Source organism: Camelus bactrianus, chromosome 3 (assembly GCF_048773025.1).
Source record: "Camelus bactrianus isolate YW-2024 breed Bactrian camel chromosome 3, ASM4877302v1, whole genome shotgun sequence".
Lineage (NCBI taxonomy): Eukaryota > Metazoa > Chordata > Mammalia > Artiodactyla > Camelidae > Camelus > Camelus bactrianus.
Window position 1 is genome coordinate 104745507 of NC_133541.1, and position 27933 is coordinate 104773439.

Sequence of the window (27933 nt, forward strand, 5' to 3'; positions counted from 1 at the left end):
CTCTCTTAAGAGCTTAAAAAAAGCCAATGTGCAAATATTCACAGAAGTTTTTGCCAACGGCTAGGCTCAATATGAGAGGACTGACAGAGACACAGGGTGCCTATTGGTAACTGCCTTTAAGTGTGTGAGCTGCAAAAGACACTGGAATAAGATGTCCTTTATGATTATGGCGTGTGTATATGTGAGAAAGTCCTGTAACAACAGCCTCTTTCCTATTCATGTGACACAGAGCTTGAAATTTTAGAAAAACATCCCCAAAACCCAGTACTTCCTTCAAAGGCCAACACGAGTGTTGTTTTCTTTACGAAGTGTTCTAGCCCTTCTTTCATGATCCTTCCCACCTGCCTCTCCACAGCACCTTGAATGCACCTCTGTGAGAACGCCTAACCCATATTATTATTATCTGAGTAATTTAAGACAGCATGATAGATTACATTTTACTGGAATACAGAGTGAGATAGACCTAGATTTTAATCCCAAATCCTGTGACAAGTTACATGATCTCAAATGCCTTTGAACTTGTTAACTTACCAACAAAGAGAGGAAGAAAACTACAGAAGATGATGTGCACATAACATACCTGCTACTTCACACAGGCTCAAAAGGCTGTTAGTCTCATCCACCCCAGTACGGTTACATGTCTGCCTCCCTCTGTCCACATACTCATTTGGTAGCTTTGTGATATGTTGACTTGGTTAGGCTAAACATTTCTAAAATGTTTCTGGTTGCGGTAGGCTAAAAAAGTATATTCTCTCAGGCAAGCTGGAGGCCAGAAGGGAGGAAGCAGCCACTTTGCACATATGCACAAGTTCTCCCAGTTATTTAGTGAAACAGCAATCTAAGTGCTGCTGTAAGGGATTCTGCAGACGTGGTTAAAGGCACTAATCAGTCGACTTAAGTTAATCAAAGGGGGAGATCGCACTGGGTGGTCCTGAATTAATCAGTCAGAAGGCATTTAAACGAAGGCTTAGGTCTTCCTTGGGGAAGAGACTCCAAATGGATGCTAAGACTACAACTCCTCTCCCTTCTCTCTAAATCTTCCTTCTTGATGGCCACGTGTGGACATGGCCTGTGATGCTTACGCCTGTGGTGTTCTAGCTTGCTTGTCATTTTTCTGTTCCCACCACTGGCCTTACAGAACTTGGACTTGCTTGGCCAGGCACACAACTGCAAGGCTAATTCACTGTAACAAGTCAATCTCCTCTCTCTCTCTCTCTTACCTCCTGTCCCACCACCCCCTGCAAATGCAAACACACACTCTTCTGCTGCTTTTGTCACTCTAGTTGAACTCTGATTGATACATCCACCCTCTAGATTACGTGGGCCATGATATCAGGGAGGGAGTTTTATTCATCTTGGCATCTCCAGTGCACACAGTAAGTGCTCAATAAATATTTATGGGTTTTACTTTAATTCATTCTTGTGGCCCAGCAGCCTTTTCCTTAGGCAAAGTTTTTTAAGATGCAGAAACTCATAGTAGATCCACAGACCGGGATGCCAGGGCTTGTACGGTATGGATCATTTAGCCTGTGGTTTTCTTAGGCGAGAATGGGATCCAAGCAACAAGGTAAGAACAGGGGGCTGGGGATATGAGCAAAGAACAACAGCTACTATTTATAGAGCCTTCTCTTGGTGCCAGTCATTTGAGTGGCACCAAGTGCCAAGTGCTTTACATGATCACCTCCTTACAACAACCTTGTAAGAAAGGTGGCATTACTATCCCCATTAACTGATGAGGAAATTGGTGGCAGAGAAATGTTAAGCAACTTGTCAAGGTCACACAGATTTTAGGAGATGAATCTGGACTCAAACCCTGTGAATCTGACTCCAGAGTCTGCCTTCCCAATTACTAAGTGGTACTGCTCTGAGGCAGTTCATGAAGCCCAAAAGAAGCCTGCAGAGTGGTACTCTTGCCCTTTCCCCTGACAACACGAGCCTCTAAGGGCTTGCCCTGTGGGAGGAGAAATCTCCAGTCCCATAAAGTCCTGGGTCTGGCCTCCAATACACAGGGTCAGCATCTAAACAAGCAAGGCACCAGGCCTGGGGCAACCTGCCAAGGCTGCATTTAATATGGGAAGATGGGGGCTGCTTGGGCACACACAGGCCAATGTGCTGGACGTGTCATTGGAAGGGATGCTCTCCTTTTACACTAAATGCCAGACTGAGATTGATATGTACAGTTGTAGATGAAAGTCACAGCAGCAACAGGGGAGAGGAATTTGTACTAGCTCCACAGCTTCCCTCAGAGCCTGCCTGGCAGAATCCTATTGGATTAAAAGGAAGGTTGCTGTCCATGGTACTATGGAGTGACAGACGCTAGAAGCCAAGAGTTGCAGCTACATGGTCCCCTGATCAGGAAACCAACTCCAAGAGGGCCTCTTCAGTTGAGAAGTGAGTCTGATGCACAGGGCTGCTAAGACCAAGGTCAGAGATGATGTACCCTTGGAATCTAGAAGGCCTCTCCCAGAGATAACTTTTGTCTTATGCCTAGAGACTGGACTTATGCAAGGTGTGTCTTCTGCTTATCTTGTCAGCCTTGCTTACACCATGCACTACTTCACTCTCGGGGCCTTCTTGAGTTTCTTCCAACATGCTCCCTTCTGCCACAGGACCTTTGTACATGATGGCCCAATCTCTCCACACCTCTTTGCCAAGTTAGCTCATACTCTTTCTCTTACAAATCCCAACTCAATAATCAGTTCTTCAGTAAAGTCTTCTTTTATTCCCACCAGGTTTTAAAAAAAATGCTTTCACAGGACTTTTTGCACTTTGTAATTAGATACTCATGAGTGTGATTATTTGATGAATGTCATTCTGAAAGCAAAAAAATTGTTTCTTCCCACTCTTGTATCCCCATGGCTTAGTGCAGTACCTGGCACAAACTAGGTGCTCTGTATACAGTTGCTGAGAGCTGTAACTTTACTCTTACTTGATATGGATGTATTTAACAGGTCCCCTAATGGACTAGCTAAGAGCCTAGGTCAACTCATTCTCAGTTCTGAGAACAGAGTTCAAAGGATCCTAGGTATACCATAGTTTTCAGAAATAAGAAACATCCTTTTATAGCAATTTTCCTCTTATTGAAAAGTTAGGGCTGCCTCTTGTCCTAGAAATTCACTAATATAGAAGTGAGTTATTATTGTCCTAATATAGTTAACCCATTAAGGGCAAAGCCTGATCACTTTAAGCCAGAACCTGTTACACTAAACAGGGACAGACTGGCTACAGATGGAAGGAAGAGGATTTAAGACCAAGTGCCATGAGGCTAGGAATGCCTCCCTCTGTTACGGTGCTGAACACAAGGCCTGGCCCTCAGAGATGCCATGTGAGTAGGGTAACTAAGGTAAAATGAGAAACATCCTGCAGAGAACACCAGACTGCAGAACCAGAGGAGTCCAAAACTGAGAGGATGACCCAGATGATGAATTCAGCAGACTAGAATCTACCCGTCTAACATTCTACTTTTCTAATTTCCTTTTCCTTTCAATAATACTTGTGATTATGTTTGCCCCTGTTTATTGATCATTTACTTAGCAAGGTGCTGCCCTAAGCATATATGTATGTGTATGCATGTATGTACATATATACACATATACACACACAAATATATGCATGTGTATGTGTATATATGTGTGTGTGTATAAAGACCTTTAAAAATTCTAATAATCCTCTTTGACACAGCTGCTCTCTACAGATCATAAAGTAGAGACTTGGCTAAGTTAAAAAATCATGCTAAAGCTCACACAGCCAACAAGTAGTAGAGCAGGGTGAGAACTTTCTGTTTGTCGGACTCCAAAGACTGTGTTCTCAACCATAATGCCAATGTCACACCAAATGCTAGTCATTGGAAGTTATGACTTTTTTAAAAGCCATATTGCAAGACCACTTGTCTTAATATTTACTAGTACTTTTCTTTCCATAGCCATATATTGTAATTTAGGTGGATTTTTCAGTATCTGTGAAATCATAGGATTGATATGATAGTTGTATTTTGTAATATTCATTATCACGGACATAATTATGAAAACAAAGCCCATGTAGTATTTAGAAGCACCTTGCCTACCACCTCAGTGGTACTCATACCACACTTCGGGAACCCCACATTTCTCTATCTTAAATCACATTCCTTCTGTCTCCTTAGTGCGTAAGAGGCATTATAGGAATGGTACTAAATAAACACCATATGATTTAATAAGACCTATCTGAAAGTTGGTGCTTTCTGAGCTTGTTTTGAAAGAAAGCCGCTTCCTACCCCAGAGGTGGCTGCATTTCAGAGATGATACGCAAAAGGGTCGCAGTTTCTACATTCTGCTCAGTGCTTAGGGCGCTCTGGTTGAAAACAGCTATATAGATATCAGTTATCATCATTCTCATGATGGCAATGATTATTTTACATATGGCTGCTTTAAGGGTGAATGGCACGGTCTCATTTGTATTCCAGCATCTGGCAGGCTGTCACACATCTGCAGGATATAACCTAAATTGTGCTATTAATATTTCCCCTTTGCATTCTCCCCAAGGCATCTGTCTCCTAACATGCCTAAAGAAACTTCCCTCCCCCTTGAAAGCCTAGAGGCAAAATTCAGAAAACATGTCACCTAGGCTGGGGACAGCAGAAACTCAGAGTGATAGCAGCCGAGCCTGAGCAGATTTCTGGCTCTTGGAATAGATGTCAAGGGAGAAAGGGAACCACCACCCACATTCGTTCTATTAGCAGCTACACTTCCAGGCAAAATCTGTAGGCAGATTCTCCTGGGCTCAGACAGTATGTTGAGTCTGCTCTGTGATCAACACAAGATACCAGTCATGGTATTAGTGGTCAGTGCTCAGTGTTTCCATAATCACCACTACCAACTTACAGCTGCCTTCCCTGAAAAGCCTCGGGGAACTACTGAGCACTCTTCTGTGGTGGAGACTAGCTGATTGTGTACGTGAACCAGGGCTTTTTACTTATGCCCAACAGCTATGCTACATTTCCCAGCCTGCCTTGTGGTTAGAGGAGGTCATGTGACTGAGCTCTAGCCAATGGAAGGCTTACTGCTTTAGACCCCAGCTCATAAGGGTCTCCCATGTGTGGTCCTATGCAATCATCCTCTTTTGCTGTACTGACGCAGATAAGCATGGTGACAATGCGGAGCCACAAGATGGAAAGGGCTTGAATCTCTGAATCACTGACTGGAAGAGGCTGCCTGCTGATGGAGACTATCAATACTGGACTTTGGAAGAGAAATAATCTTTTATGTGTTTGAGCCATTATAGAGTCTATTTTACATCAGAACATTCAGAGCTTCACCATGACTAATATACTCTTAAGGTGAAACTGCCAGGTTAGATTTCATGATCAATTATCTACTGGATAGCTCTACTTTGATGACCTACCAGTATTTCAAACTTGATCTGTCCAACCAAAATGGTACTTTCTGTGTGTCAGAATATTCTAGGTACCGGGATACAGGAATGGATCACACAAAGTTCCTTTGCTCACAAAATTTACATTCTAATATGGCGAAACCCAAAATATACAAATACAAAAAACAATTTCAAATAGTGATAAGTGCTATGAAGCTAACAAGGATAGAGGGTTAATGGGAGCTACTTGAGAGTTAAGGGAGGAAATGCCTCTGAGGAGACATAAGACAGAAGTCTATATGCTGACAGCTGGTTAGCCATGTGCGCTGCAGGGAAAGAGTGTTCCAGAAACAGGGAAGGGCAAATGCGAAGCATGGAAGTATGAACAAGGTTTATCCAGGTACAGAAAAGAGGTTAGTTGGTTGAAGCAGAGTGAATTAGGAGAGAGCAGTGTGATAGGATATCAAAGAGGGAGGCAGGGCTACAATCGTAGAATCTCATAGTCCAAGGTCAAGAACTTGGATTTTATTCTAAGTCCAATGGGAAGAGACTGGAGTGTTTTAGTGCAGGGAGGAATGATATCTGAATTACATGTTGGAAGGTCCACTCTATTATGTGGAACATGTGCCATGTAGGAGAACAAGAGAGAATGGAGACCAGACAGGATGTATTGCAGTCACACAGGTGAGAGAAGAGTGGCCTATTCCAGCAAGGGCTGGCAGGAGTGGAGTTGGAGAGAAATGAGTTGATCTGATATATATTTTAGAGGAAGCCAAGGCTGGGCTCACAGATGGATGGAGTTGGGGGTAGGGAGGCTGGTGAGTGAGAGGGAAGATCAATATTGTTTCCTAGGTCAGTTGCTCAGCTGCCTGGGTAGTGAAACCATTAACCGGTCAGGTTTGGGGTGGGATGGACCACGTGGTAGGTGCTGAATAAATGACCAATTTTTAATATTCAGTGAAGGGTCCACACAGTAGGGTGAGAATGCTGGCTCAGACACTCATTCAGCAGTATTCTTGACTTCTCTACATTTTACCTAACAGAAGATAATAATACTAACATCATGAGGTTGTTATGTCAGATGCAGTCTTGGCAGGCAGAGACTGGGAGAAGTGTGATGGGGATGTAGGCACTGCTAATAAAGTTTGGTTTTCCAATCTGGATACTAGTTACACAGGAGTGGCCTGTCTGTGCAAATTCATCAAGCTGGACAATTATGTGCCCTTTTCAAACTGAGATTCTATGTGTGAAGTTCCCAGAGCAGTGCCTGGCATTCAATAAATGACAGCTATGATTATTTTCATTACTATGATACAATGAAAACCATCTCTTGTGTACCTGTGGTCTATAACTGTCCATACAGGCCAATTGTGAATCCATTAACAAGAGGAAGGAACCCTAAGCTGAACTCTAGGGTCTGGTCTTACAATTGATGAAGTCAAGTCTAGTTCTAATTCACACCACACAAATGCCTCTGTGTGAAGGAACTGATTCAGAGGTCCAAATCAGAGGCAGTCCTGGCCTACCACTTGTAATTCAGTGCTTCCCTAACTTTGTCTGGATGAAAGGGTGTCACAGATGCCAGTGTAATTTCAAAGAGAACAGCTCTCCACAAGTGCTAGGTCTTCAGTCATGATTTGCCCCTCCCTATTCCACTTCCCCCCAAGCGTGCTCATACCTGAATACTCTTGATTCAAGCCAACTGGTTATTGGCCCCAAGGAAAGGATACTAAAACTTTGATTGGTTATTTCAAAATTCCATAGGTTAATCCTCAGGTCATCAGCTGACATGTAGGTTTCATAGTCGCTGTTGACTGATATGGAGTTGATGTGATATGTATGCGCGTTGGCAAATACTCTTCGTGGGGTGGCCTCCACCATCAGGTCCATGGGTCTCAGGACAGGCACCTGGGATACAAGAGAAACAAATCACTTCAGGACAAAAGCTCTTCACTAGGAAAAGAGCTTGCATGTTTATGTCCTTTATTATGATACACAAAAGAGCTGCAAGGTAGAGAAAGTGACTGATAAATCACATGGTTCCTATTTCCTTTGGTTCCTTTTAGTTTTTCTCCTTCCTTAAAAAAAGTCATCATCACTTAGCTCTGATGGGCAATTTCATCCTTTACATTCTAAGCTTTTTTCCAGGACCCTCCAGGTGGACTCATCTCAGGGGAACTTAGAACCCACCCTAGGGTCATCAGCTATCAGACTTGTTGTTCCAGATTGTTTGAAACATGTTTTTAAAAGGAAGTTGTGAGAAAATTTTAGAAAAGTCTATTTCAACTGAGATTTAAATTTATCCTTCATGGCTTTGATGGTCTAGACCCCATCCTGGCTTTGTCCTCGATCCTTACGGGAATTTTGGAAAAGCATATAATTGCCCAAGATTCTAGTAGCCCCAAGTCAGCCATTAGTATATAGGTCATCCCTTGACATCCTGTTTAACCTGGGAGTCTTGTTTAACCTGTTGTGTTGGTGTACCACCTTCACATCAACGATCCTTGCTGGGACAATAACTTACATGGTCATCTTACTGGTATACAAAGGATACTCAGTAAGTATGTGTTTAAGGAGCAAGTAAGGATATGTGAGTAAATGTTTTCTTCCCCACAGGTCAGAGAATCAGGCAGATAAATAGTTTCCATACAAGAAGCTCTTCCTGGCAAATATGAACAAGGACCCATCACTGTTCTGACTCTCTCTTTGATTCAAGGGCACTTCTGACTCCATCTAGGCAAACTGGCTCTGGAGGAAGTAGTGAGAACACTAATGCCTGAAAGGGGACAGGTGAAAACCAAACCAAACAAACACAAAACGCAGGTGTGGTCCTTTAAAAGAAACAAGAAAATCAAAGGACCAAAAGCTATTTTCTTTTCAAGGAAGTCATCTCTTGCAACCGAGCCCTGACTGATCTGATACCAGGTGGTCGACTAAGATTTCAACTTGTGGACTTGTTTCAATCCAGGGGATAAGGGGAAGAAGATGAAAACCAAGTTTAAACTGTGGGAAGTACAGTCACCTCAACAATATAACCTGTTACACATCAGAGTTCTCCCAGCTCGGTCTTGAAGGATTTTGAGAGAGTTTTAAAATCAAATGAACAACTCAGAAGAATCACAGAATCCTGTGCAGATGTGGTGCTGGAAACCAGAGGTGGCTTGAGATGTGGCTGCAGGAAAAGCCAGGGGTCCCCTGAAAACCAGGAATGGGAGGGGAGGGCAAGTCTTTGTGAGCCCTCCACCCAGTTCTGGACAATGGTTCTAGAGCATAAGCCCAGGGGTGGCAAGAGCTGGGAGGACTGGGTTCTGATCACAGATTCACCTCTCATTGACAGGTTGTGTGACCACGGGCCACTATCTTGCCCGTCCTGGGCTCTGGTTATACTATGTGAAGTATTCACTGTGTTCTAATTATCATGAAGGTTCACGGGGTCTGTTGAGATGACGTGCCCTCCAGTTCAGCCTTGCACTCACCCTTTTAGCAACATTTGCTTGAGTTCTGGACGAGCTCCTGGGGGGCTCAACTAGTAAGCAAAACCAGATCCAGGTCTTGCCTTCATACGGCTGGTCCAGATCATAGTGGTATATACAAACTCATCTCATAATAAAATGTAGTAAGTACCCAAAAGAATAAATAGTGCAAATGGTCAGAGAGGTCTGGAGAGGTTTTGCTGAGGATGTATGAATTATATGACTCAAAGTACGAAGTTTACAAGGCCAGGAGGGGAAGGAGGAATATTCCAGTTGGCAGAAAGAGCACATGCAAAGGTCCTGTGGTAGGTGTGAGTAAGGAAAGAATGAAAGATTGAATGGTCAGCACAGTCAAGACAGAGAGTGATGGGAATCTTGGTGAGAGGTGAAGTACAGGGTAGTAAGAGGCAGGCCCCAAGAAAGACTTTTGCCATCACCTTAAGAGAAATTGGAAGAAATCAAAAGATTTCTAATGATTTTGATATGATCAGGTCTAAAATTTTGATTAGATCATTCCTGATTTGCAGTGGAGAACAAGTTGGAGGATGAATGAAGTAGAACTTTGAAAAGGAAAGTGACGCAGTATTGAACATCCAGGGTGCATCTGAGTTAAGGCTTTGTAATGGATTTTAAAAGTGACTTTATCCTTAGACACTCTCCCACAAGTATGTATTGGGCATTTACCCTTCATACACCATCTCAGGTAATTCTTTCAACAACTCTATGAAATAGATACTAGTAATACAAAGTGCTATTACAAAGAGAAAACTCAGGCTCAGAGAAGCTATGTCACCAGCCCAGGGTGGCACAGCTATAGGAGCCATAGCTAGAATCTGATCCCAGAGTCTACCTGACTGCAAGGCTGGTGCTTTCCCACTGTACCCCACCACACTTGAGTATCACACGTGGTAGGAAGTGATAAATGCTCTCTGAAATCTCATTTTGGTGTTGCATGTGTTCACGGCTTTTGAGTGGGGCACCTCTTCCATGTGCTTGCAGAGATACATTCCAAGCTCTTGCGGTTTGTCATCTAGAAGTTCCCCACCTGGAGTTTATTTTTTCCCCAGAAAGTTTTAAAAATTTTGATTAAAAATTTTTTTCATTTTATTTTTTTAAATGGAAATCCTGGGGATTGAACCCTGGACCTTGTGAGTGCTAAATATGCGTTCTTCTACTGAGCCATACCCACCCTCCACCCCTAAGGGAGCGCCGGCTGCTCCCTCTGCCCACAGAGGCAGCGGAGCTCAAAGCAGGCTCCCCAGGGCCACGGGAGACACGCACTCTGTGACGACCTCCTGTGGCTCCTCCTAAACTCTTCCCTGGGCCTCCTTCATTACCAGGCGCTGTCTGCAGAGGCTTCCCGTGGCTGTGGTGACAGGGAAGGGGGCATGACAGCTAAGATCAAGAGGCATTACAAAGTGGGAACTGCCAGTGCAGAGCTTCAGCTTAATGTGACGGGCCTGCCTGCTAATTCAGGCTGACATATTCCATGATGTACCACTTAATGGGGAAGCGCCATGCAGGTATCTGGGTTGGGGGGGAGTGCTCATGCTTTGCCCAGAGAAGGCAGGGGATAAATGTCACTCATGGTACTCCAGCACCATTCCTGTGTCCAGGTCCAGGCTGTCCACTGCCCAGGGACATCCCTCACAAGAAGGGACAAGGAACTAAGGCAGTTTAAGCCAGATAGGAGACTGGTTAGGATGCCCTGCTGGGATTGTGTTTTCCATCTGCTCCGGCCACACACTCTTTTTAGGGCCAGGTAGGGAGAAGAGTGGGACACTGTTCCCCGAGGTCAGCTCACCAGCCACCCTGAGCGCTTTCTCTGTCAGAACCTGGAGGGTTTCCTGTAGGATGAGGCACAGTGTCAGAGCACCCGTGCCCTTCAGCCCTCTCAGTAGCCAACCTCACAAGGAAGATTCCTCAGTTTGCCCTTTTTACAGGGGAGGTGCAGGGAGGTGCAGTGTCCTGGCCAATGTCCTACAGAGAGGAAGTCAAGGGCCTGAAAGTGGGCCCTTTGGTCCCTGAGGGAACACACTTAGCCACTGCTGCAAATGCAAGTCTGATGTTGCAATATGAAAATGCCACTTATGCAAGTCAAAAATGGTCACATCTAAGTAATTTCACAGGGTTCAGCCTAACATTTTGGAAGGACTCTGTGCCATATGGATGTGACACTGAACCATGGAACAGTGACCCCTGGAAGGGCCCTTAGAGCCTCTCTCAAGGCCGTGGTGTGTGGATGTGTGCCATGCGGCAGAGTGGGAGGCCGAGGTATCTAGGCCTTACCCTCTTCCTCATCCTTGGTCATCTGTTTGGATTCTCAATCCTATCTGGCTTAAATAAATACTTCTGTGGATAAAGAAAGTTTGAGACCAACTGGCCCAGGCAGTCCTAGACATCTGCATGTTTGGAAATCAGGGCCCTGAGAGACGATGTGCCACGTCCATGGTCACCCGGGGGTGCTGACAGCCCAGCCCAGGTTTCTGCTGCTCATCAGAGCTCCCTCTGCCCTGCCACCAGGTGCTGGAGCCAGTCTCCAAAGACCAGACAAAATCCAGGAGCAAGCCAGGACCTTTACCTGGGAGCTCAACTCTTTTCTGAGCCACCCTGGCAGTGGCTGTGGGCTAGAAACATCCCTGAGACAACGCTGGTGCTGCCTTGCGCTTGTGAATGAGAACGGGGCCCGGAGGGGGCAGGTGGTTCCAGACTGCACTGCAGCAATTCAGTCCTGCCCCTCCCTCAGGTGCCTCATTGGTCTCCCCGACCTGGATTCAGTGTCAGCTCATCACCCTGAGCCTGATTCCAAAGGATGAGCACCCTGGCCGGCTACCAAGGCAACCAGGATCAAGAACGTCCCAGGGCCCAAGAGAGCAGCCTTGGAGTCTCACCTGCCGTGAGGCTCACAGAGATCTATCCCAGCTGTAATATCAGCAGGATGCAAGGTGCCCAGGGAGCCCCCGGGCCCCTCCCTCACATCACTCAGGTCTCTGTTCAACAATCATCGCCTGAGAGGCCTCCCGTGCCCACCCCACCTCAAGCAAGCACACCCTCCACTCATACCCTCTTACTCAGCTGACGGCTTAGAATGCTTTAAACACTTAAGGGATTCATCAGGGAGTCCTCGTCAGTATCCTATGACTTAGCTTGGTGGATATTATGATCTCTGCTGCCCAGATGAGCAAACAGAGGCTGGAAAGGTTAAGTGACTTGCAGCAAGTCACACAGTGCGTGCTCATGCCTGGCACTGCTTGGCCACTCTGTATGCTGGGACCAGAAGAGCAGTCTGGTGTGTGGCAGAGACAAGCCGCGCGTGGACATCTCAGTGCAGGTGGTCTGGGCCGTAATGGAGGAGTCCGCAAAAGGAGGGGACGACTAAATCAGCAGGGCAGGGAAGGGCTTATAGGAATCCATCAGACAGAAGAGGAGGGTAGGGAGGGGAGGACCAGCAAGTGCCGAAGCTCAAAGGGGAAGGAGCAAAGCACACATGTGCAGGTGTGTGATTCCGTGTGTTCTGGGCGTAGGGGTCCGCGGTTTAGTTCTTCACTCCAAATACTGATTAAACCCCTTGAAGACAACCTGAGTTGGGGAAGGAGGCGGACAATGGACAGTGTACTATGTGTAGGGGTGGGGGTGGGGGGGTGATGGAAGGCGTCCCTGGGGGGTGCCATTTGAGTAGAGAGCTGAGTAAAAGGAGGGAGGGGGCCGTGTGGCTCCCTGTGGCAGAGCATTTCAGGCAGAGGGAATAGCAAGTGCAAAGGTCCTGAGGTCGGAGAGCGCTTAGAGGGTAGGAGGAAGAGTGAGGCACCTTTGTGGCTGGAGAGGAGTGAACAGGGAAGGACAGTGGTGGGAGATGTAGGAACAGCAGTTAGGGCTAGATCACAGGTATGACTGTGGGGATAACGAGGACTCAGGGAGGTGCAGGCAACTGCCCAAGACTGACCCCCCTTCCCTGGTAAGAAAGTCCCTCATTCTTGCTCTCTTTCCCTCCCCTTCCCCCTCCTTCTGCCTCCCCCAACTCCTCTTTCAGTCTTCCTCCCTTCATGTCTTTCTCATTATCTTTCCTGGCTCTCCTCTTGGGAAAGACAAGATCATCTTTCACTTCCAAGAACCCATTTACTAACAAAATGAATGTCGCTGTCATGTGGCTTATTTGGTGACCATGGTGGCGATACGTCACAGTCTTCCTGGCACCTAAGCGGGTGGCGGCGGGTCACAAAAACCCCCTTCAGAGACACACGATGAAAGCAGAGCTGAATCCTGGAAGCCCCCGAGGCCCCCACTTTAAACAACATCTGTGAAAATACACAGCAGGGGGAGAGGCTAGAGGTGAGGCCTCTTCACAGAGAGAAAACAACAGCTGTGCTCACCATGGCAACCTCCAGCGCCCCAGGAAGCCGACAGATTCAACGCAAGACTCTGAGAGAGAAGCGATGGCCAGACGGGAGCTCAAGAACAGAAAGAATGTGGCGTCACACAGAAGGAAGAGAGGACAAGAATCCTTGTCCGCTTGTACAAGGATGCGAATGGATTTCAGCTGTCTGGGAACTCAGGGTCACATCTGACTGAGTTCAGCAGACAAGCATGTGAATATGCTTGGTCGTTCAGTCCAGTCCTCATCATCAGCATCATGGGGACTTTTGAGAAAACTGCTGTCAATTTAAACCCACCTTGTCGGTGTTCAACAGATGTCCCCAATGCTCTTCCAAATACAGAGATGACTTTGTACTGAGACTGACAGGATATATAAAGGCTACGGGGTTAGGTGGGCTCCATGTCATCAATTAGGAAGTTCATATAGGAATGTTATGCCCACACACACACATACCCCAGATAAACCTTCGATGAACATTTACTGAGCACTTTGCGCTGGGCAGTCACCACACAGAGTACCCTTACATAGCTTAGTGGGGACAGGCAATGCACTACTCCCTACTCTGGCTTGTTCATAACCAGCCCTTTTGGGAAGCTGAAACCATGTCTGTTTGATCTAAAACAGAAACAGACGGGAGCTGTCCACCTTTTCTTGGTGCGAGGAAACCCTGCCTCTGGTGCTCTGGGACCACAGGTTCGAGGCCTGGTGGAGAATTGGGTGTGGCGGGGTGCTCACACTATCCCAGCTAGAGGCACTAAATGGTAAAGCTGGAGGAGAGGATAGAAAGTTCCAGATTTCAGTCTCACTTCAAGTTTGCCACCTTGCCTTTCCCTGGGCTTCCTTCAAGAGACATCTTTTGTGACTCTCCAACGACAATTACTGCAGGTTTGGGATAAAGCCAATAGCTGAAAGCACCCAGACTTCACTGTCAAGGAAGAGCGAGTGAGTCATCTTGAAGATGGGAGAGCCACTGGGTCCTGCTATAAATATCTCTGTTCCAAAGCAACACAGCTTAGTGGTGCAGAGCAGCTGTCCGCAAACAGAAGAATGTGGCGCCTTCCCCAGAACTATCTGGGACAGTTTTAAAGGAAAACGTTTCCCCATTTCTAACTTAATGTATTTTCCTTCCCCAAATCAAATCATGTCAGGACATAACCCACAGCCTAGGTTCTCCTTCCCACCTTTGGAAAAGAAAGACACACCTTCCCCATCCTCAGTCCTAATGTGGCGCACTAACCAAGGCTCAAACACTTCGGGTAGGGACAGTCAGAAACCTTTAATCAAAGTCCCCCAAATACCCCCGCCCCCAGCTCATTATAATATAAATTTCTAATAAAATTTTACTTTTTATGTTTGATCATTATTTGTCAGAATTACATGTTTATATTGTTTTGGTCAGTGGTGTTCTATTAATAACTTTAGAGATAATTAAATCCAAATAATTTAAAAATTTACCTTTATTTATTTTTATTTAAGGGAGGTACTGGGAATTGAACCCAGGACCTCATGCATGCCAAGATGCACTCTAACACTGAGCTATTTCCCTCTCCCACCAGAAAAATGTAAACTCTGATAGTCCTACACTCATAGGGAAGGAAAAACCTATCTATTTTTGTTGTAGAAATAATCCCCAAAAAGCTTTTAACATTTATTTGGGGGAAGTGCAGTGAAAGTACACACTTGACGAAAAAGGGACAATATAAAGCTCTGACTTTTAAAGAATGTGTTCGTTATTCTTTTAGTGGAAATCAATGGGTATCCAGTTACAAGGGTATTTAAATTCCATGGGATGCATTAAAAAGGTGATGTAAGAGTTTAATTTTAAACTGCCTGTGTTCGAAATACTCCTGAAATCACATTCTCTGAAATGACTTAACACTACAACGGAAGTGCTTAGTTGTCTAACCTAAAAATGCCCAGGAAGCTACGTGGCTTTTCCGAATCCTTCTGGGGGCACACAAGCACAACATGTGAAGTTGTATGGTGTGAAAGAGTTTTTGAAGTCACGCAGGCCTGGGCTTGAATCCTGGCTGGACCACTGATCAGCCATGAGACCCTGGGCTTGCCACATGACCTTCCTCCCTGTCAAGGCTCCCTGTGTCGTGTTCAGAGAGCAACTCACAGTAGGTTTGTTGAGGAGACTTAGCACAGGGCCTGAAACATACTGTCTACCCAAGAAACATTTATGGGAGCTTACTTGGTGCCCGGGTTGTGCTAAGTACTTCTGTGCACGATGTTACTGAAGCTTCACGATGACCTAGGTACTAAGACTGTTTGCATTTTGCAGATGCAGATCCTGAAGCAAAAGAGGTGGTGAAATTTGCTCAAGGTCATACAGGTAGTAGGTGTAAGGACATCTCAGGTAACTTCCAGCTTGACGGTCTGACTCCAGCCCCTATGGTAGTTATCACTGGGATTCTTTCCATTAACTTCCAACTGTAGAAAAATGGTCCATTCTGAGAGATTGCCTAGGGAAGATTTTTGGACTTTTTCTATTGGCTGGGTGTTTCAGGCATCCCTTCCATCCTCCCAGGGAATTCAGTCATGATTACAGCATTTAGCATTGCTCAGGAGAAGTGGCTAGCGGAATGATTGGTCACTGGGTAGCAATTAACTTTGTTGGAAAAAAAAAAGAAAAAAAAAGCTGAAGGCTTTTCTGGTTCTGAGTTTTCCAAATAGCTTCTGTTCACATTGTCATGAAAACCTTGAACAATCTGGTCGTTCATCCAATTATCAAACCAACCTGGGGGGCAGAGTCTGGCATTCTGTGTCCCCATTATCGAAGGGTAATTCAGTGTAACAAACCAAATCGAGAATGTACAAAGACTGTCAAAGAAAATAAACCACTAGCAAATTAAATTACTTCCCATTTTCGGTGGGAAGAATGCCAGTCATTTTTCATTTTAAAAAATATGCATCTTAATTCCATTTTTTAAGAACCTGAAAAGAGGCATTTAAAGGCCTCTTGTGCTGTCTGTGTAGAGGTTTATTTTCCCAAGGCTCGTCTCTCCTGGTCTTGGGGCATTTTTTTCTCAGAGAATTAACGAAGCGTGACGCCTCACCCTGGTCAAAAAACTTGTTTCCTCCAGGGGTCAATGGTGGATGGAGTTCAGAAAGCAGGAGTGATGCGTTGGCTCCGGTTTCCAGTGACATATCAGAGCTGTTGTTTCCAGAATGAAGCTGCCACTCAACACCACCCCGCCAAGAACCCCAGGGAATCCTATCCAAATAATCTAATTTTTAGATTTCCCTGATCACACCCTTCAACAGCCTCAATATGCCCCTGATTTTTTCTCTTCCTGGCTTTGTCACATAGATTGAAATAAGCCTGAGAGGAAAACCCCCTTTGGACCAGATCAGGCTTTGTGCTTCAGGGTCTTAAATATCTTCGAATTATATTCTTTCATGTGACAAACATTTATTAAATGCCAATCACTGCTCTAGGCAGGACGTGCACAGAGTGAACAAAGCAGATTAGTTGCGGCACTTAGTCTAATAGGGAAGAAGGACACTAATGCCTCAAGGTAGATGCATTGTCATAAAGCGTCGCGATGCTATGAAGAGATGTGTGTTGTTAAAGAGAGCAAAAGAATACCGTTTCATGAAAAAGAAACAGGGGATCTAATTTAGACTGGGGAATTAGGTGAATTGTTTTTTTGAAAAAGTGATAACCCACTTCCCCAAACCAGGGCCATAAGCCTCCTCCGTATCAGTGGTTCTTCACTGGGGACAAAAATGCCATATGACAATGTCTGGAGATATTGTTGGTTTTCCACAATGGGGTGTATGCTTTTGGCATCTAGAGGGTAGAGGCCCAGGGTGATGCTAAGAGCCCTAGGATGGCCAGGACAGCCTCCAGCAGCAAGGAATTACCCGGTCCAAAATGTCAATAGTTCTGAGACTGAGAAATCTAGTACCTAAGGAAAACTTTCTGGAGAGTCTAAATCTAGGGTGGATAAAAGAAACCCAGCATTAACTTCCACTACAGACAGCAAGAAGGTCCAGTTCACAAAGATGTTCTGGTTTAGGGGGAGGGTTATAGCTCAGTGGTAGAGTGTGTGTTTAGCATGCATAAGGTCCTGGGTTCAATCCCTAGTACCTCCATTAAAAAAATTTAAAAAAGATGTTCTGGTTTTAAAAGTCTTTATATATATTATATATAAAAATCAATCAATCAATATGTCTGTCTGTCTATCTATCTATCTCTTTTGAAGACTTATTCCCTATTTTCAGCTACAAGAACAACACACAACCCATAAAAAATGCCTAGGGAATTTATATATATATATATATATATATATATGTATTTTAAACCCAATGCCTCAAAGATGGTTTTTATGGCAGACTAACAATTTCATGCTCTCAGTGTGTTTGACTTCTTTTGGCCTCTCTACAGAAAAGAGAGGAAAAATATCTTTCCCTCAGAAGATAAACTCACTATCTAATTACCAGCCCATGCAGCAGGCTGTAATTCTGCCAGTTTTGTCTTATTTTTTTTCTCCAGACACTTCAGTTTTCTGCCAACATTGCTATTTCTCAAAGCGTGTTTCCCTGTTCACTGCCTTTGCTGTTACTTCCCTTGATGTTTCACATTGTGTAATTCCACAGGAAAAAAGGAGACATCTTAAAATACCACAGTAGAGGGAAATTTCAATTAACGTTTATAGGTAGGGAAGGGGATGGGATGGGAAGAGGCAGTGGTTTAATTCTGGGTTAGTCTGGTTAGGATTAATCACGAAAATTGTTTTTGTTTTGTTTTTCAACTGCTACTGATGAAAGCATTTCTCAAATCTGTCCACACACTTTATCCTATTAACAATCAGGATAAATATTGAATCTCTGATGATTAAAGATCGACAAGACCTCAGGAGTACCATGCTATATTCTGCCATTTATTACTGTGACTTATACAGGACCAAGAAGATAAATATAAATTCGATCTAAACTTCAAGAATCTTAGAGTTGGAAGTTACCTGAGATGTCCTTACACTAAAAAGGTGTGGATGTATACAAAGATGCATCTCTAAGAACTTTAAAACATGGTCTTTCATAGGAGCAAAGCTGTATGCACAGCTAAACTGTCTGTTCTGCCTCCAGCCAACAGATGGCGGTAGTGATTACTAGTGACATTATGATTTAGGAACAAATTGACAAACAGTGACCTTTCAGGATTGCAACATCTGGTTCTCATCCCAATGTGCACATTAGAATCAAATGGGGTCTCTTATTAAAAACTGATGCCTGGGCCTCACCGATGGGTGGTGTTACATCAGAATGCCTGGGAGGTGGAATTCTAGCATTTTGAAAGCCCCGTAGGTGAATTGTAGAGCCAAGGGTGAAAGCCAATGAACTGGAGAGGGTAAATGGAAGAGTTTCCATACAACAAACTCTTAACAATGGTTATCTTCTGGAGTATGAGATTATATGTGTTTAAAATTATTTTTATAGTTCTGTACTGACTGAGGTTTTTATGTTAACTTTAAAAATAACTTTGATTTGAATAAACAGATAAAAATCAAATAATCTATGGAAGATAAAAAATGACAGGAAAGGGTTACTATTTATAATATATAGAATTCCCCCAAATTGACAAAAGGAGAACTCAGTAAACATCTGGCCAAAGGATATGAACAGAAAATTTAGAGAAAGCAAAATGCAAATGACCAAGAAATATATAGAAATTTACTTAATCTTATTAATAGTCAAGGAGATGGAAGTTAAGATATTTTTATCTTTAATCTTCCAGAAGATTGATCTTGTTCATCTTTAATCTTTACTTATAAGAATTTTACTATCTGCCAGTTACTGTTCTAAGTCTTTTGTCGCAATTCATTTAATACTCAAAACAATTTTATGGCTGGTATTCATATCATACCTCTTTTCACAAATAAGGGTAACTGAGATACAAAGCAGTTATGTGTCTTAGCTTAAAGTCAGAAAGTTAGTGCTCACTGGAGCTGAGATAGGGAGTTGGGTGTTTTGGCCAAGAGCATCCTTACCCTCAATCACTATCCTACACTCTCAGTAGTATCTCTACTCGGATGGGCAGAAATTACAATCACTGATAACATTCTATGCTGGAGGCTGTATGAGGAAATGGGCACTTGCTGGTGGCAGTATGAACTGCAACAAGATTTTCAGAAGGTGATCTCAAAGTAGCCATTAAAACAATAACGTGCACATCTTTCAGCTCAAAAAAGCCTAACTGAATGGAAACCATCCTACAAAAGCAAAACATCAGTTTATAGACAATATATGTTTGAGATCACTTATTGTAGCATTGTTACGTACCATTGCATTGTAGCAAAATCTGGAAACAACTGGACTGTCTATCAACAGGGGACTATCTTAATAAGTTACAATCTGCAAACTACAGAGTATCTGCAGCTACTTCAAAGGTGAACCGACCCAGAGGGCTGCTTACATTACTGAGCAGGGTAGTGTGTATAGGATGACCTCAATTTTGTAAAAATAAAACAAAATCACATCCATCCATTGATGTTAATATGTTTGTGCAGGCATAGAGAAAGGTATGGAAAGATACACACCAAACCAGTAACACGAGTTACCTTCACATGTGGGGCCACCATATAGTATTACTTAACTTGTTGCTATAACCCTGCGTTAGTTTCATAATGTAAAAGAAAAAGAAGGTTAAGTCCTCACATCTAATGCCCAGCCAGGGCAGGATTCTCGGGATGCTTCAGCCTGCACTGGACTCTTCCTGGGGAAGTGTCAGCAGCTCTAATGAGCATGGCTTCCTCACTCCTTTGAGTTTAGATCTGCTTTCCTCAACAGTCCACCTGCGAGTTCCCTGGGTGGACAGAAAGCCAGTCTACCCACTTCCTCCATGCAAAAGCCCTCCAGATGTTTGAGGACAGATCTCAACTCATCCCATTCCCCATTCAATAAATTACACCGAGATTTGACTCCAATCTTTATAACCTACCAAATGTTAGGGCTCCTTCACCTCTCCCGATGGAACACAATCTACCAGAGCTCAGAACACAGAGGGACCTGTACTCTTCCACACAAGACATGTGCTTTCTACTTACGTGGCTTAAAACTGACTTTGTAACAGTCCGTATCGAATTGTCAACCAAAATTCCCAGGTCTTCTTTCACATTAAGTTCATGTCAAGTCAGATCTCTTCCATCCTACTAACTGTTCTGAACTTGAATGTGATTTCCTAAATTCTCTTCCTAGGATTTATCCTTTTCTCTTAGAAGTGAAATATAGGATTGGGAGACAGTGCATATGTGAATGTGGGAGACGGTGGTAGGAATCTAATGAGTCATGGGTTCTGGGTGATTGGATTTTTCTGCGTAATGATGACGACAGATCAGGAGATGGGTGGAGGAATGGGTCGACAGAGAGAATCTAAGAGAAGCAGCTGCAATCCCGGACTATAAAGAGGAGGGGATGGCAAGCCTTTGAAGGCAGGACTCGGGAGAGAGAAGAAAGGCTGAGGGTGGGGGAAGTTCTATTCTAGTCTGGATTCTTTAGATGCAAGTAACAGAAACCTTCTCAAATTCACTTAAAAAACAAAACAAAACAAAAAAACCCCCCAAAACTAAGACACCAAACCCAAAAGGATTATTGTAGGACAGAAAAATCTCACAGCCTTTCAGGACTGAAAATGGAGCATGTGAAATGGAACAGGGCTCAGCACGGTTTTAGGGACCTGGGGAACTACCCTTTGTCTTTCTGCCTCCTGTCTGCCTCTCTTAAGGGCCAGCGGTTTCTTAAACTGCTTCTCTCTACATGTCAGGCTCTTTCTTCTCTCTTTGCCAACAGAGGTTACCTTTGTCTGTTTACCAGTCTGAACATGGCCTCCAATGAATCACTCCAGCCCTGACTCCATTATGCTTCCCAACCAAACACGCAGCACGGTTAGGAAGGAGAGGAGGGAAACCAGACAGGAAGACTGGAAGAGTCAGACCCTGCTGGTGAAGTCTCAGCCCTGCCCTTGAACCTACTGCATCCATCCTCCCCTCCATACATACCCTTTCCTCCAATGCTTCCCTTATTACCCGACTTCCATCTACCCTGTCCCCATCCCAAAGGAAGATCTCCACCCCCATCGCCCTAGAACCCTCTCCGTTCCTTGTGCCCTATATGCACACAATCCAGTGAAGAACAATCTGCTATTTTTAAGAGTTCTAAAGAAAAGATAAATTCTAGCTCCCTTCTTCAAATGGGCTCCAATTTGCCAGCCTTCTTGGAATTATTTCCTAACTTGAGTCTGAGTGTTAATAATTTAGCCTTCTCACAGTCTCTTCTTCAAGGAGGGTGAGCACAGTCAGTCACTATTCCTTGAAAAGAAATTTTATTTCATCTGGAATGCTGTTTTAATTGCCTTTTAATCTTCTTCAACCAATAAACCCATTTCTTTAACTCTCTCTTTTAATTTCCCCCCACTTCCCTGTCAGTCTTACAAGTTCTATGAGATCTTTCTGTGGCAATCGTATGTTTTTTTCAGACTAGATCCTTAAATTGTTTTAGAATAAGAGTTTATCCTGAACTGAGTAAGATTTGGTAATTACTTCTGGAGAAACATGCTATTTTGGGTGACTTCACGCCTGGTCTAGTTTGAACTGACATTTTTACACTGTTATTCACTATGACCCTGGAATCTTTTCTGCACATTCACTTTGTCTTCCCACAGGCTACACACGGATGGTTGAATGTTCTCTCCACGTGCGTTAGCACCGTGTTCTGTCCTTTTAGAACTCTCTAGCCAGTCTGTTCCCCTCAGGTTTTCAAGGTTGCCATCTAGCCCCTGACTCATCCCCGAACTTTTCTTTGCCCTCTGGTTTCCTGAAATGTGAGCCTACACGGTGGTGGGGAGCAGGAGGGAGGGAGCAGGGGTGGAGCTTCAAGTCTTTGAGGTTGACTCATAGGATTATAAACTCCAATAACTGTTTTCTTCTTCCGGAAGGGAGAAATATAAATTATTTTCTTAAACAGGCAAAGCAGAGGACCTCTTTCAAAACCATAAAGCTCTGAGGCTAACCATGAAAAGGAAGGGAAAACTAATCACACAGAGGAAAGAGGACAAATAACCATCTCATTTAAAATCACTGTAGTTGAATATCAAATCACCCCACCCAACTTCCACCTAATTCACATTCTGTTGAGAACTTATTTTGCCTCTACTCTAGGAATAATTATTTACTGAATCACAACACATAGGCATTAACCTGTGTATTCAACTATATACGCTCAGCTTAAGTCAGAAAAAAAAAAAAAAAAGGAAACACATTAAAATAGTGCTGACTATTGCAACCACATTCCACTCAATGGTTCCAGGCACCCAAGTAAGTATGAGATGTGGGCAGTGGACCTGCTCTTTCTTCAGACAGGTCACCTGTGCAGATCTTACCTCCTAGCACCTTGATGTGTTAAATGAGCTACTAAGGCTCAAAGAAGCCTATTTTTCATGAATGGCCTTTCAAGTTTTTGGCACAGCATTATATTGTACGCTATTCCTTATATTATGCATATTTATACATACATATTATTTTGCACAGAGTTTATAAAAACTATGTACACTAGATCATATGGGTGATTTAAGAGATTTTTCTAAGATATTTTTACAAATGACATTGGAATCTAGCCTCTGTAAAATCGCCCACCTTACTAACTCTTTTTCAAATACCTCCTGTTTCCCATATGCCACTGACTCCTTTAAGCGTCACAAAGAATCCCACATGGTTTTATCGATCTTCTACAGGTAATTAAAGAACTGAGGCTCAAAGGTTAAATGCCATAGTGAGTCATGAGGTCATTCAGTTAGGGTCAGCAGAGGCAGGATTCAAACACAATTGAATTAACGGACCATACTTTTTCTACCACATCAGAGAATCTAAAATCTTGATACTTTTAAGACTCTTTATTGGATTATCCTCCTGGGATCTTCTATCTTCCTTTGCCAAGATCTACTTACAGTAAGACGGTCTAATACTTGAAAGAGTTAATATAACTATTTCCAACAGTACTTCCTGAGCACTTACTAGATTCAAGGTGCTATACTGGTATGGAATCATCTTTTCCCAAAAGCATCTCACTAATCAGGAAGACAAAGCAAAGAGCCAAATAATATAAGAAACTCATCAAATAATTTGTAGGCAGGGATCAATAGTAGGGCCTTGTAAGTCACGATAAGGACTTTGGAATTCACTCTAAATGGTAAGGGGAAACCATCTGAGGCTCTTAACAGGGTAGTGAATAATCTAATTTACAATTTTAAAGTATTATACTAAGTGCTATGTGGTTATCAGATTGTTGAAGGTGGTGGGGAGAGTGAGCGAATGTAGGAAGAACAGCTGGGAGGCTTTTTATGTGGAAGTGATGACAAGCTAGCAGAACTTAGGAGGGAAATGAAAGAGAAAATAAAACAACTATAGTGACACTAGCTGCTTTGAAGTAACAACAGTAAAACGTAAAGAAAATCTTGAAAACATACCTTTCAACATGTTTGTAAGCTTGAGGAAGTGACACAAAACAAAATGAAAAAGTATTAAGATATAAAAATCAACAGAAATAAGATTATAGATACAAGAAAAAGAAAGAGGAGCCGATGTATGTGTCGGTCATGAAGAGACCAAAAGAAGTGACTGGGAAAAAAATACTTAAACTGTATTTTTAAAAATTGCCTGAAACAAAGACTTAAATCCAAGATTGAAAAGCTTGAAGGGTACACTATTTCTACAAAAACTGATGGAGAATGGTTAATACCAAGGCATTCTCTGGTGAAGTTATCCCACTTCAAGTATAAAGGTTTATGGGTTATGCAGATCTTTAAAAATGAGTCAAAAATAAGATGTAAAGACATACAGACAGCCAATAGGCACACAAAAAGATGCTCAATATTGCTAAGTATCAGAGAAATGCACATCAAAACCACAGTGAGGTATCATCTCACACCAGTCAGAATGGTCATCATTTCAAAAGTCCACAAACAATAAATGCTGGCGAGGCTGTGAAGAAAAAGGAACCCTCCTACACTGTTAGTAGGAATGTAATTTGGTGCAGCCACTGTGGAAAACAGTATGGAGATTCCTTAAAAAACTAAAAATAGAGTTACCATATGATCCAGCAATCCCACTCCTGGGTATATATCTGGAGAAAACTCTAACTGGAAAAGATACATGCACCCCAGAGTTCATGGCAGCACTGTTTACAATAGTCAAGACATGGAAGCAACCTAAACGTCCACTGAAAATGACTGGATAAAGAAGTTGCAGTGTGTACACACACACACACACTTACACACACACACACACACACAGTGGAATATCATTCAGCCATAAAAAAGAATAAACTAATGCCATTTGCTGCAACATGAATGGACCTGGAGATTATCATACTTAGTGAAGTAAGTCAGACAGAGAAAAACAAATATCATATATCACTTAATATATGGAATATAAAAAAATGACATAAATGAACTTATTTTCAAAAGAGAAAGAAACTCATAGACATAGAAAACTTATAGTTACCAAAGGAGAAAGTAGGGGTGGAAATTAGGAGTTTGGGATTTGCAGATACATACTACTATGTACAAAATAGATAAACAACAAGGTTCCTACTGTAGAGCATAAGGAACTACACTTATTAGCTTATAATAGCCTATAATGAAAAAGAATATGAAAAAAATGTATAACTGAATCACTGTGGTATGCACCAGAAACTAATACAACATTGTAAATCAACTATACTTCAATTAAAAAAAAGATGTAAAATTAAGGCTGGTTTCAGACTTCTCTCTATAGTAAACTCCATGCCAGGAACATAACCGAACAGTGCCACAAAGTTATGACGATTCTGTGTTCTTTCAGGCTGTGATTCAGCACGGAAGCAGCATTTTTAGGCGGGCAAAAACACAGGGAACATAGTATTATGAGCTTCTTCTAGAATGTAAGCTCCATGGTGGCAGGGGCTGCCTCCATATTGTTTCCCATTTTATCGCCAGCACGCAGGGCACAGAGCATTACCCACAGCAGATGCTCAACAAATGTTTGCTGATTGAATTAAAAATATTTTTTACATAAAGAAAATTGGTGACTTTCTCATTCAGAGATTCCTAAACTGGTTTTTCATTGGAACCACCTGAGATCTCTTAAGGAGGAACAGAAAATACAATTGTCCAAATCTACACTTTGAGACTCAAACTCAGTTGGGCTTGGGCACCTTGATTTTTAAAAAGCTTCCCAGATAAGTGCAGGGAAATTAGACTAGTGCTTCTTCAATGTGTTTTACCTTATCTGTTTACCTATACTACTATTTACTTAATATTTCCTTTAAGTAAATCAGCTTTTTAGTTAACCACATTAATTTTGATAGGGAACTTTATGTCATGGCGATTCATGGAAAACCAGAAGAACGTTACAAAAGTAAATACAATGAAAAAATAGTTCTTAAATTCTAGCTATATATGGTCGCCTGGAAAGACTTAGAGCTTAAGGCCAGCTCTCAGTTTTAAAAAAAATCAAGACTTGTAAGTGTTATTTTATTAGAGGTGTTAAAACATGTTAATATCAAAGTGAGACCTCAGGCTTTATATAATCAGAATAATTTTTGAAAGAGATGAAAAGAGAAAAACTTCAGTTATACGATTCAGTATTACTTAAAGCTTTGTCTTGTACCAAGAGACACAGAGCCCGGACTTTGGGGAATGCAGTCATCTTTGAAGGTGACCACTGCAGTGCCTGGGACGTGTTAGGTGATTAATAGATGTTGATCTCACGTATTTATAGGTAGCCTACTTTGTGTCAAGCACAATCCTGGGTCTTGGGAACAGGACAACAAACAAGAGTCTCTGTCCTTAGGTCACTCAATGTTATTTCGTGTGCCTTTTCAGTGTTATTTGTATAAACAAATAGCAGTAGTTCCCCCTTATCCATGGTTTCCCTTTCTGTGGTTTCAGTTACCTGCGGTCAACTACAGTCCAAACATACTAAATGGAAAATTCCAGAAATAAACAATCCGTAAGTTTTAAATTGCACATTGTCCTGAGTAGCGTGATGAAATCTAGCTGGATGTGAATCATCCCTTGGTCTAGCAAATCCTGCCCATTAGTCACTTAGTAGCCCTCCTGGTGATCAGATTAACTGTCGAGGTAGCACAGTGCTTGTATTCAAGTAACCCTTGTTTTACTTAATAAAAGCCCCAAAGCACAAAAGTAGTGATACTGGCAATTCAGATATCTCTTACTGTGCCTAATTCATAAATTAAACTTCATTGTAGGTACGTATGTATAGGAAAAAACAGTATATTTAGGGCTCAGTACTATGTGCGGTTTCAGCCATCCACTAGGGGTTCTTGGAATGCATCCTCTGCACATAACGGGTGATCACTCTAGAGAGCTGGGGTCCCTGACTGGTCACTGACTACATCCCTCTCACCCACGTACAGCTGCAGCTTCCAAACCCCCAAAGTGCGGGACTGCGTCTTTTACATCTGTTTACTGTAATCGTAACAGTACCTAATGCTTCCTGAGGGCTTGCTATATGCCTCCCATCAAGCATATGGCATGATTTATCTCATCTAATCCTCACAAGCACCCCATGAAACAGACAGTAAGTGATGGTTAACCTCAATCCTGAGATGAGAAAATCGAGGCACAGTTCTGACAGGAAGCCCTATGCATCCCGGCGAGCATAAAACTACCTACCTGAGTAGCTGAGATCCCTACTATGGCTTATCTTCTATTGTATTATCTGCTACTGCTATTTAAATGCCATTTCCTTATCCTGGTGTGATCAGAAAAGGAGCACGTGACTCTAATGGTAGTCTCATTACCTTCTGGTTATGAGAGGGGAAAATGCAGAGAATCGAGGCAGGTGCAGATGGGTGCCATTTGAGAATTAAGTTAAACGATAAGCAAAACAAAGGGAGGGAATAAAGGGAAGATATCACTGGAGGTTAAGAGAAAAATAATGAGCTCTTTTTTAAACACAAAAGGAGAATGTAAGTGGTAAAGAAGGAAGCCAGGCTGCTGGAGCTTGGCAGGGCGTAATTTATTGATTGACAAGTAAGAATGTGCCAAAAAAAAGACATCAAGGAGGAAAATTATTTGCTGCAGTTTTCACAATGGGAGACGTCTACGGAGGCAAGACATGCAAATTTCCCAGGGGAAGAAGATTACGAAGAAAGTTCTTGTCTTTAAGTCCTCAAAAGGCAAAACACAGATTTTTGTTTGTTTTTAAGGCACTGGATTTGATGCCGAACAAGGATCAAATGATATAACTGGCCCTTGATACTGACAGATGTCTTAAACTGTCTGGAGTACAGGAAACTGGGACTAAATATTGCTGACTCTCATAATGACAAAGTCAGAGAAGACCAAGATTTGTTCACGGAATGGGCTCACTGGGTTTCTGTGAAAGGAGGAGAGTCTAGATCTGGAAGCAAAGGAATAGCTTCTCAACAAGGATACTCCTGGGGGGAGAGGAGGCCTTGAAAGGCACAGAAAGGGGAAGCAGAGTTTGTCCAGACATCACAGACGAAAGTTACATTACCCATCTCGACACGGGAAACCACTCGTAGAAACGGAGATGATTAAGGACAGCTAGGGAAAATGGAAACCATACTATGGTTCACCATATAAACAAACAAAGGTGGAGAAAAAATGTCTCTTTCTGTAGAAGCAGTACATGCAGCTTCTCAGTTGCAAGTGTTCATTTAACTTTGTAACTTTCCAAGTCTTTGAAGGAGTCTGACTCAAGACTC

The 27933-nt window shown here is 42.9% G+C and overlaps 1 protein-coding gene across 3 annotated transcripts in view; it reads right to left on the reverse strand.

Moving 5' to 3' along the window:
- Positions 1-27933, reverse strand: part of PPP2R2B (protein phosphatase 2 regulatory subunit Bbeta) — a 401537-nt gene that overhangs the window by 43876 nt on the left and 329728 nt on the right. For all 3 annotated transcript variants that reach the window (XM_045520069.2, XM_074360886.1, XM_010959614.3), the window contains exon 6: positions 7080-7257. In XM_045520069.2, coding sequence (XP_045376025.1) covers positions 7080-7257 — 178 coding nt within the window. The remainder of the gene's footprint in view (positions 1-7079; positions 7258-27933) is intronic.